General features: G+C 41.7%; 1 protein-coding gene across 1 annotated transcript in view; it reads left to right on the top strand.

Annotated features, from left to right (window-relative positions):
• Nucleotides 1-12,018, top strand: part of SYNE1 (spectrin repeat containing nuclear envelope protein 1) — a 468,360-nt gene that overhangs the window by 87,518 nt on the left and 368,824 nt on the right. The window contains exon 3 of the mRNA XM_045009096.1: nt 2,056-2,117. Coding sequence (XP_044865031.1) covers nt 2,056-2,117 — 62 coding nt within the window. The remainder of the gene's footprint in view (nt 1-2,055; nt 2,118-12,018) is intronic.

The following is a 12,018-nucleotide window of genomic DNA, read 5'->3' as shown; positions in this document are numbered from 1 at the left end:
TTGGTTACCACAAGAAACACTCCTGAATATAGTCTTGTTGCACATGTAACTAAAACTATTTATTTTGTGTTAATCTAGGATCATTTTTATATTTGTTATGGTCAGTTAGATTTGAAATATTGTATGGTAACAATTTTACTATCGCACGTCAATATTCCTTTTTCTAAAATATACAGATTTACAAATTATATATAACTTTATAACTGCAACTCTGTGTCAGGGCAGCTGCAGTTGTTGCACTTTAAAAATTCATTCAATTTTGAGAGATCCCCTACCAGTTTGGATGATATTCCTTATACTTATATAAAGGGAAATACCAGTGGAACCAATAAAATCTCTAAAAGTTGAATGAACTTAACCAGGGAAAACTGGATCAGACCCACCAATCATAGCGAAGATTAACAAAATTAACAGCGCAAAAGTAATTTGCAAGTTTCAAATTATTTCCCCAGTCCAGTTCATAGCTCCTGAAATGTACAGTAGAGGATAAATACTATAATTATAAAAAGTTCACCACTTTTATTCATGGCGAACTCATCTCACTAGTTTATGTAATGCCATTTCATGAATGTATTTTCCCTCTTTTACTGTCCTTCCTTGTGTATATGCTAACCATTTAAAATATCTGCCCTGCTATTCGTAAAAAAAAACAAACCTTCATACTGTGACAGTCTATACTATTAGTCACCACTTTGACAAGATTATGCTAAATTTTGTACAAAGTATGCCTTGTGATATATCATTTGAAAACTCATAATCTGTTGATCATTATTGTCCTGATAAAATATATGTATCAACATTGTATGTAAAGTTATAAGTTTCTACTTTATAACATTGCTGTAACACATTCCAGAGTTAGAAAGGCAGTGGTAGTGGGAAGGTAGAGATAGTGGTATTATTGTCAGAGTACTTGGTAGTATGACCACAATGAAAATTAGAAATGAGGGGGCATTTTATTAATAATGTTATTTAACACTTTTCATCTCTCAGTCTCAAAGCACATTAGAAAGATGATTAAACATTATTTCGTACTATTTTTACAGATCAAGAGAGCTCACATGATTTTCTCAAGGTGACACCACAAGTCAGTAGCAGAGGCAGGAATAGAATCCAAGTTTCATGGCTCTAGACATGTGTCATCTGGTGAACCACAGTGCATCCTTATTGAAAGAAAGAAAGAAAGAAAGAAAGAAAGAAAGAAAGAACTTCAGCCAGCATTGGATTTTCTGTAGTGTAGGACAAGAGCAATGTTCAAAACTATTCAGTGGTGATAAAAAAAATCACATTATTGGTGAAACAGGTAGTTTAAAAAAAAACTTTATGCATTTGACCCCAGTGGTGTAAAATTCTTTCCTATGCCAAATTCACTCACCAGTTATGGCTCTCTGATTCTCTGCTTTTTACAGCTGTAACCCCAGCATAGGTTAGAACAGTTAGTTCAGAAACTGTTTTCACCTGTGTCAGCTATCAGCAACCTGCAAGGGACCAGCTGAGAATTGGCAGAGCTCATTGTAATGGCAGACATGCCCCTTAAGCCAGTGCAAGGAGCAAGAGTGCTGTAGAAACTGGATATGCTAGCAGCTCCTGCTTGCTAGGGTGCATTGTCAACTGGTCTGATATTGGCAGTGTCCCAAAATCACTTCTAAATGCATAGTTGGTCACCTAAATAAACATGGCCTGATTTTCAGAGATGCAGAATGCAGTGGAGGTTGTGAGTGTTTAGCACCTCGAAAAATCAGGCCTCTTTTTTCAGAGCCTAAACACGGATTTAGGAGTCTAACTTAGGCACTTCCATTTGTACTCTCTCTCAAAACACAAAGTATAATACTTAAACACTGTTGTGAAGCACTGCTAATAAACAACTGTCAGGACATTACTGGGAGAATATACAGTTTTTTGTTACAGGGGAATTACAGGCAAAATTAACAGATTTACAAGAAAAAGTGACATTTGTGGAGCTGTTGCATGATATGTAGTGAATATTGTTCCCCCATCATGTAATTCCCCAGTGAGCTTTAGCAATGTCTAATCACATGGGTTCCATTTTTTTTCCAGATGAGCAAGAGGCAGTGCAAAAGAGGACTTTCACAAAATGGATCAACACTCATCTGGCCAAGGTAATAAACATCTTGGAAAGATCATTTTTTTAATTCAAATCCTGCTCCTCTGCTGATAACTAGGCACTGGAGGGTTTAAGGCAATGGAACCTCTGCAGTTCTGCTGATTGGGATAGAAGTAGGTTGCAGAGACCCCTCAAAATGGGATCCACATTACTTGTACGTTATAGAGGTTTAATCTGTTTCAAGATGACAATGGTTTTGGGGGCTGTGGCATGGCCAGTAGAATCACAACTGCTCAGCTGCATTGGCCAAAACCCCTTGCCTGGGAAAAAAGGGTAGCACAGCATCTGCTACTACAGTCAGTAAGAAGGACATGCATCCAACGAAGTGGGTATTCACCCACGAAAGCTCATGCTCCAATACGTCTGTTAGTCTATAAGGTGCCACGGGACTCTTTGCTGCTTTTACAGATCCAGACTAACACGGCTACCCCTCTGATATAAGAAGGAATGTGTGACTGCCTTGTACAAAGCAGGACATTGTGCAGGCTGAGCAGTGTTGATACTATCACTCAAAGTATAGTAGGAGAAAACTTGACCCCGCTGCTCCTTAGGTGCTCAGACTCATAGGGTACATCTACACAGCAAAGAAAAATCTGCGGCTGGCCCGTGCCAGCTGACTCAGACTCAGGCTGCAGGGCTGTTTCATTGCTGAATAGACTTCCTGGCTCGGGCTGAAGCCTGGGCTCCTGGACCCTGCTCTAGGACACAGCTCTACCTGTGATTATCAATTAAATTGGTAAATTACAATATTTAAATATAGGCAGTGCTTTTTGAAGGGCATATTTTCTAAGTCATGTATCTGAAAGCCTGGAGAGATGTTTTACTCTATAGAATGTACTGGTTAATACATTCTCAAAAATATCCAGGCTGAAGGGTATATTCAATTCTGTATATTCTAGATAATCAAATATATGCATCTGATATGGCCTACTGTGTTACTTTAATGGATCAACAAAGCTTACTTGCATTATAGAGGAAAATATAAGAAATACCCCCATATGAAATGAATTGACTTGGCTTTGCAGAATTCAGCTGCAAGAGCAAGGGCATTTTTAAACCGTCCTGGTTCTGGGTGCTCAGGATTTGGAGTAGGAATGAGCTTCATTCCCCAACCCTCCTGAAATGCATGGAAATACCAGCGCCTGGGCCCTGATTAAGCAGAGCACTTAAGCACATGCTGGAGTCACATTTACTTCCATTGGATTTCAGGGGGACTTCAGCATGAGCTTAAGTGCTTAGATGAATCAGGCCATAAAGATTTGCTGGAGGGGGAAAAGTCAACTCTTTCTTTGGGATTCTTCTGTTTTTGAGACAAACTTATTAATTATTATTCATTGCTAACAGTTGATCATTTCCATTAGGGATGTAAATACCATTTTAAAAAGTACCCATTTAAACTATTAAAATTATATTGGTTAACCGTTTAATCATTAACAAGTTCAGCCAGCAGAAGGGGGCACAGCACCATCCGCAACTGGAGAAGGCTGTTTGCACATGAGTGGTGTGTACATGTGAGGTTCCGGGAGCCAGGGCAGAGGTGGGGGGGTGGGGGTGACGGGTGCATGGGAGAGGCGGGGGAGAGGGGGTGGTAGTGTAGCAGAACTCGCTCATGCTTCTCCTCTTTGGTCTTCAGCACCCAGTGTGATCAGTCACGTGCGGGTGGCCGCCGCTGAGTGGGTAGAAATTGGCAGGGACTTGGGGGCCCAGCAGCAGCTGAAGCAGACTGTATTAGGGCAGGAACATCCTGGCTGTGTTTCCCCTCCCCTGGCTGGGCACATGCTTCCCAGCACATGTCCCCGCAGCGGCTGCCGCCGCCTCCCCCAGGTACCAGCAGAAGAGAAGGAGGAAAAGGAGCTGCTGGAAGCAGGGGGAGCTGAGCAGCACCTGATTTACGAATGTGTTTTAAACGTTAACTGCAATATGTTAACAGCAAGACTAATACTTAAAGGTTATCTGTTTAACCATTTAATATTTTACATCCCTAATTTCTACAGGCCCATAAGTGTGTGTCTGTCCCTTAACAGGATTTGTTTATGGAGTTTAGACTCAGAAAAACAGAAGGAATATGCTAAATATTCTATTGAGTGTTAAAGTGTTATCATTTTAGCTAGCCACAAACATGGTTTTGAATAGTGTAAAAAATGTGTACATCAACTTCTTCATACCTTGTAGGAACTGCTGATGAGATTTCTAAACCCCTGGAATACACCCATACTCTAGATATATAGGAAAAGAAGGGAAAGACTCCTATATGTAGATTGTCTAACACTTTCTACATAAAAAATTCTTGTGACCTTTACTTGAGCAGCTCTCACACTTCTGTTGTTTCCAGTAGACCTTTGAAATTTGTCAGGAGAAAGCCCTGAAGATACATCTTTCTTTTTCCCCATGAAATTCCATTCAGGTTTGGTGAAGATATAAACTTTTAAATTTTGGCCATCTGCCAGAATAATAGCCAATCTTGATCATTCTAAAGTATTGAGGTCATGGCTCCACCATAGAAACTGCTCATGGTATCCTGGGAACAGCCAGAGCAGCTGTAGTGAGGGGATAGGGAGCAGCCAGGCCCCATTCCACTAGGCCATCACAGGTCAGACTGCCAGAGTCCCTGAGGTTTTTCACCTTCCTCTGCAACATGTGGCATAGATCACTTTCAGGTTTAAACTAGTTTAAATGGTGGATTCTCTGTAACTTGATTTGAGGACTTCAGTAACTCGGCCAGAGGTTATGGGTCTATTACAGGAGTGGCTGGGTGAAGTTCTGTAGCCTGCAGTGTGCAGGAGGTCAGTCTAGATGATCATGATGGTCCCTTATGGCCTTAAAGTCTATAAGTCCATGAGACCTGCAACAAGATGCCTAGTATGATATGAGCACTAAGAACTGGACTGATATTTTCAGCTTATTCCACATTGCTCACCAAACAGCCATTACATGGTAATGACTTTCTGATACTATCAGCATGGCTCAGAATCAAACTTGGGATCCAAAGATGGAAGGTTTCATATTCCATTAACAGTCCCCTAGGCAGGTACTTCTGAAAACAGGTGTGTCCAGAAGCCTGGTTGGATAGTCATGATCACGGTAAGGTCCATAGTTCTATAACAATAGGTCTTCAGCTTGCCCGTAAACCGGAGGGCAGCATCCCTACCACTAAAAATACCCTAGTTTCATTCTGTCTCCTCAGCTGTAGGCAGAGTTTATGCCTAGGTCCAGTGGCTCCTCCCTTTAGGCTTAGATGTGGATGAGGCCAAACCCTCCCATCCCCAGAACCTCAATAAGTGCAGGCAGCATTCACTAAAACATCCCTATATGGTGAACAAAGAAACATGTCCCTGTTTCTCAACAAAACAAACTGCCCCCATCTAAATTGTTAGCTGTGCTTCAGGGCTGCACTGGGCTTATAGGTCTTCCACTTTATTCTCCGCTCTGTTTTATTTCTCTGCTGAGGTACTGCAGCAGCTGAAACCTCTGGATTCACATGGGATGGCAGACAAGGCCAAGGAGAACAGGAGAGAGAGAAGTTTTCAAACCCCCAAATTATATGGTGGCAATAAAAAAGGGACAGACAACACCCCAAATTTCATATTTCATTGGTAGGGAGAGGGGAGAAGAAGGTGACAACAGAGAGGGGGATGGAGAGAAGGATTTTAGACATCTCCTCCCTCTCGAAAACCTTAAAAAGGACTGAAAATGATGCAAAATTCATGTACAGGAAAAACAACAAAAAGCATTGCTAGAAGGGGGTATGGCCAGGCCAAGTATGTGATGCACTGCTTCTTCTCCACTTGTGAGCATCCTTGGGAGCATCCACCATAATTTAAAAACATGGAAGTGGTATCACATCCTGATCACTCTTGGAGTGAATGCTGCATGGGGCCAGCCAGGCTGGTTCAGGGGTGTGTAATTTACCATTGCTATGTTCAGTGGCTGGTCCTGTAGTGTTGCAGTAAGTTTAATTGGTTTGCGTCTTGTTGCTCTCAATAAATGCCTGCTTAGCAATTTCATGATACATTAGATTGATATTGTCTGCCTTTTTTTTGGATGTGTACTACAAAGTTTCACCATAACTGATTTCTGCCTTGTATCCTGGGTTATAACCAACTGATAGCTCTGCTGATCCAGAAACGTTGCTTAGGGCTAGTTCCTTTTGAATAAAAACAACGAGGAGTCTGGTGGCACCTTAAAGACCAACAGATTTATTTGGGCATAAACATCCGTGAGTAAAAAACCCACTTCTTCAGATGCATGGAGGCTGAAGAAGTGGGTTTATTACCCGCGAAAGCTTATGCCCAAATAAACCTGTTAGTCTTTAAGGTGCCACCAGACTTCTCGTTGTTTTTCTGGATACAGATTAACATGGCTACCCCTCTGATACTTGGTTCCTTTTTGATTTCTCCTTGGAGAGGACTGTTAGACTATGGTGACCTCAAAGAAGATACTTGTGGCCAGATCCTACCCTTGGATATGCACATGGGTAAAAACTGGATTTAACTTCAACAGCAGCCCTGTGTGTGTGCATCTGAGAGCCAAATTTGTCTCTGTAGCATTGTTTGTCTTTACATCATTTTGGTCAAGTATGTACAGTAGCATGTGCTTCCAGAAGCCAGTATTTATATCACCGCCTGCTACCTGGGTATAAACAGGAATATTCACCATGACTATTTGTGAAACAGCACTAGAAAGTTGGGTATCAGGATTCTGGGGTTCATTTCCTGACTCTGAGAATAGAGTATAGTTTCATGCTTGCAGACAGTATCGCTAAGTGTAATATAGGCCCTACTTGGGTCTTCTGCTGAATTTGAACTCTGGGATATCTGAGCATAGGCCTTGAACTACAGGATCATTCTATTAGTATGTAGGCAGTACCAGACTCATAAACCTCTACATATGGTCTAGCCATCAGGGAGGGGCAAATAGTCACTAAGAGTATTAGCATGGGTTGACCTATTTCTTCTGAAAGTAAGTGTAGCAAAGTGGATGAGACATAGGTTCCCAGCTCTACCTGCAGTGACTCTGTGCAACCTCTCAGTTTCCTTATCTGTAAAACGGGTAAATGATAGTTGCCTTTCCTTGGTCTGGGTTATGCAGCCTTTGTCAATAAAGGGTGTGAAGTGAATGGAAATATTAAAAGCTTCAGTAGAAAAGCAAGGATTAGATCCTTCAGCTCTTAGCCTGTAGTTTAGTGAACCTTTTCCTACACTACTACTGTAGCTGGGCACATCTGCATCCCCCTTCCTGCCTCTCTAATTTACTGAATCCTTTCTGCTCCCCTAACCCAGCAAGCCACCTTCTGCCATGCCCGTTGAGCATCAAATCTGTTCTGTCCTTTTGTCAGGTGTACCATTCGCAGACTGGTCCAAGGATTTTTCTTTAAAAGTTGGCAACTGTTATTTTGGACACAAGCTGCCACTGAAATGTATTCTACTCTGTTTGTCTAATCTAATCTTATTTTAGTGTGGTTTAGTCTAATCTTATTTTATCAAGTGTGTCTAATCTAGAACATGTCTATCACCTTGGTAAGTGAAGGTTGAATATGAGTGCTATCTGAGTCCTTAATAAATCTCCATGAAATGTCAGGTTTTTTGTTTCCTTTGTGTAATGTAACAGTTGATCAGTGTAAGGTTAGGTTTATTTTTTAGTTATGAAATCATAAGTAAATGAATGTATCTTTAAACTCATAGAATTTAAGTTTATACAAAGTTATAAATAAACGTAAAAAGGGGAATGGATATCTCCATGGATTGTTAATGAGATATGGAATCGCTTTACCTCTAGTTTACTTATTTGATTCTAGCTCAGGATGAACATCACTAAAACACTCACAATAGACAAAAATAGATTAAAAAATATGCTGAAAATACTTTCAGTATACAATGCATATTTAAAATCTCCAGTCAGTCAAAAGTTACTAACTAAAAACCTTGAGATAATTTCAAATTTAAGGCTACAATCCTGTGAAGACTTACTCATCTGCTTAACTTTGTGCATGAGAAAACCCATGAAGACAGTGGAACTACTCATGTTCATAAAGTTAGGCATATGCATGATTGCACAGGATTGGGGCTTGAACCTTAAAATCAGATTGTTTGAATGAAGGTTATTTATTTCTGTCAAGGGCAGGCATAAAAATAAATCTGAAATAATTTGAGAAAGCTGCCTGTTCCTGGTTTGGATGAATTTATCTAGGGCCTGGGTTTAAAATGGAGAACAACAGCACTGCAAAGTTAAATTGAAATATTTACAACACTGATTTAGTACAGCCGTTCTGGGCAGCAGTTACTCAAGAGTTTTCCATTTCAGTGTCTTCCTGAATTTTTAGATAAGCCTTGAGTAATTAAAGAAGAGGAAATAATGACGTTCACTGTCAGAATAAACAAAAGACCTATCTTTTTCTGCTAGTGTTATCATTGGCAGAAGGTGATTGAAAATAGTAATTTCAAAGCTTTAAAAAAGGCAATAAACTAGACACAGGCTTAACCAGTCAGGAAATGTCAGCTTTCGTTTGAGTGTTTGTCTTTATGCACATTCCAGTGACAGTGTGAATGTGTCTCATGAGCCAGAAGTCGGAGTCTTTTTGGCCAGCAGTACCCATAGGGCACTCATGCACTCTTTCAGTCCTCATGCTCTGCAGCGAGATCATATAAGAGTGAGGCTTGCCAGCTGCCATTTAGTTCCTCTCGCTTCCTCATGGCTTAGAGATGGAACCCTGACTGCCTGAGGTACTGGCAGCCTTTCTATTATAGTCGATAGCTTATTACTTTTGCAGTTTAGTTCATTAACCAGTAATTATATACATGCATCCGACGAAGTGGGTATTCACCCACGAAAGCTCATGCTCCAATACGTCTGTTAGGCTATAACAGGTGTCGGCAACCTTTCAGAAGTGTTGTGCCGAGTCTTCATTTATTCACTCTAATTTAAGGTTTTGCATGCCGGTAATACATTTTAACATTTTTAGAAGGTCTCTTTCTATAAGTTTATAATATATAACTAAACTATTGTTGTATGTAAAGCAAATAAGGTTTTTAAAATATTTTAAGAAGCTTAATTTAAAATTAAATTAAAATGCAGAGCCCCCTGGACCAGTGGCCAGGACCCAGGCAGTGTGAGTGCCACTGAAAATCAGCTTGTGTGCCGCCTTCGGCACATGTGCCATAGGTTGCCTACCCCTGGTCTATAAGGTGCCACAGGACTCTTTGCTGCTTTTACAGTAATTATAGTTGTTCAGTTGCTTTTAGTTTTATTTGTTGCTGGTATGGCATCGTCTGGTTCTCCCAGATTCAAACATTACCCCTCATGTGAAGGAATTATCTTAACCTCAGATGGACATTCAGAGTTCCTCTGTTGTTTGGGAGAATCACACTTTTCCAATAAATGTGCAATTTGTAAGTCCTTCAGCTCCTATGTTAGGAAGCACTTGAAGGCCCACCTTCAGGTCTTCCTGATGACTAAATTTATGAGACCCACTTCCAACTTGGGCTTGCTAGATGACACCCCTCCCCCCACCCCCAGTTCAGGGACCTTCAGAGCCCAAGAGCGTAAGTGCCAGGCTTTTTGCTGTTGAGAGCCTCGACTAGAACCATGGCCATGATAACAGAGTCGTCCTCTGACAAGCTGCAGGGAGCCAGAAGCCCCAGAAGTAGATTGCTGAACAAGGCTTCCTCTGAGAAGAAAACCTCCCCTGGTACTGAACATCATCTGGGATTTTGCAGCCTGGAATGGTTCCTGCTCAAACTCAGTCTTGTGCTGGTTCCCACTTGATGGCACAAAGCACCTGGCACCAAAATCCATGACTTTGGGGAAAAGTTTGGCACCAACCTTGACATCGTCTACCTCAACAGCCCCAATGCCAACTCCCTGGGCACCTGAACCAAGCCAACCAGGGAAGCGCACTATTGCCACTACAAGGATTGCGGTACCACCCTGAGAAAAATCTGGCTCCAGCACACCTATCTACACTTCCCTGCACAGCACTGTTCAAGTACGTGGCCTGATGGAAATGGAGATACATCTGGAACCACAGTCCCCCTTGCTGTCAACTTCAGTACAAGTGTCAGAAATTCTGCTCAAGAAGGGGTCTGAGTCAAGAGTCTATAGAATATACATTTCTCATACCATGGTCAGGAGACCTGATGTATACTTATCCCTGACCCCTCTGATTCCCAGAGTGTTCTGCAAACACAAGGAGGCCTTGATAAAGCTAATCCTCATAGCTCCAGCATGGCTCAGACATGTTCTGGTTCAAGGAGCTGTTGAACCAGTCAGTATCTCAGCTCAGGTCCATACCTCTACTCCCAGATTTGCTGTTTCAGAACCAGGGACAGATTCTACACCTGATTCTAACATCCCTACATCTCTCAGCATGGCAGTTGGATGGATGTCATTGGTATAGCAGGCTTTTTCCTCCCTGGTTAGTAAAGTTCCAACAAGCAATGGGAGAGGACTTACTGGCAAAATAGCTGAGGATCTCCCCCTGGTGCCACCAAAATTTATTAATTCTGTGTCAGTTCTTGTTTCCACAGATTCTCAGATAGTTACTTGATAATGAAAAAGGATGAACTTGTCCCTCAGTCCCTTCAAAGTGCACTTGGCAGCAATTTCAGCTCACCATCTGCTAGTGGAGGATCATACAGTCTCCTCCCATCCAGCAGCAATTTGGTTTTTAAAGGGACTTAATAAAATGTTCCTGCCTGTCAAGGAACCTGTACCTCCCACAGGATTTAAACCTATTACTTGCAGCCCTCATGAGACTACACTTCAAAACCTCTGGGCTCCTTCTCTGCTACGCCTGTCAATGAAGGTGGCATTTTTGGTTGCTATAACTTGGGTTAGAAGAGTGGGAGAGATTGAGGCCATAATGGCTAACCCTGCCACACATGGTGTTCCACTCAGTGTCCATGAGAATACACCCTAAATTTCTCCCCAAAGTAGTGACAGTATTCCATTTGAATCAACAAATACATCTACCAATATTCATCCCGAAACTCCATGCAGCCAGATCTGAGCCAACGTTGCATACATTAGGAGAGTCTTGGCTTGCTGCTTAAACAGAACAAAACCCTTTAGAACATCACCAGGACTGTTTGTCTCTATTGCGGACAGGACAAAAGGTTCTGCAGTTTTTCCCAGAGACTATTGAACAGGATTTCCAAATGCAATAGAACCTTCTACAAGGTGACCAAGGTAGATGCACAGTCCACAATCAGAGGTCACTCTGCTAGAGCACAAGCTGCATCAGCAGCATCACTGCAAAACTTACAGTACTGGACATTTGTAAAGCAATGACTTAGGCTTCAGTCCACATGTTCACATGACACCCCAACTGAAGCCTCCAGGTCCAATGCTGCATTTGATAAAACCCTTCTTCAGTCGTTGTTTACCTAACTACTCCAAGATCCCACCTCCTTAACAAAATGTCTGCTTGGGAGTCACCATCAGTTGAATGTGCATAGGGACAAGCACTTGAAGGAGAGCAAAAAGTTACTTACTGTGTACAGTAACTGGAGTACCTCAAGATATATTGTCCATATGCAGATTCTACAACCTGTCCTTCCATCCCCTCTAACTCAAAATCCTTACCTCCAGGGATTCTTCAGTGAGAAGGAGCCAAATGATGATTGGTGGGCCTCACCCCATTTGCTCTCACTTTAAAGCATTAGGTCTGAAAGAGCACATGGGTATTGCTGGCCAAAAAACCTCTTATCTCTGGCTCATGAGGTGCATATGGAGAACACATCTCAAACAACCCTGGTTACTCTACACAATAAGTAACTTCTCATTCCGCCAACTTTGGGAATACCTACAGTATTTATCTAACTTCTGCTACCAAGTGTCAGGCAGAACAAGCTACTTTCTGAAACAGACACCCACAGAAATGAACTAATATGATTCACTTA

This window comes from Mauremys mutica, chromosome 3 (genome assembly GCF_020497125.1).
Source record: "Mauremys mutica isolate MM-2020 ecotype Southern chromosome 3, ASM2049712v1, whole genome shotgun sequence".
Classification (NCBI taxonomy): domain Eukaryota; kingdom Metazoa; phylum Chordata; order Testudines; family Geoemydidae; genus Mauremys; species Mauremys mutica.
This window is presented reverse-complemented; position numbering and strand designations above follow the sequence as displayed.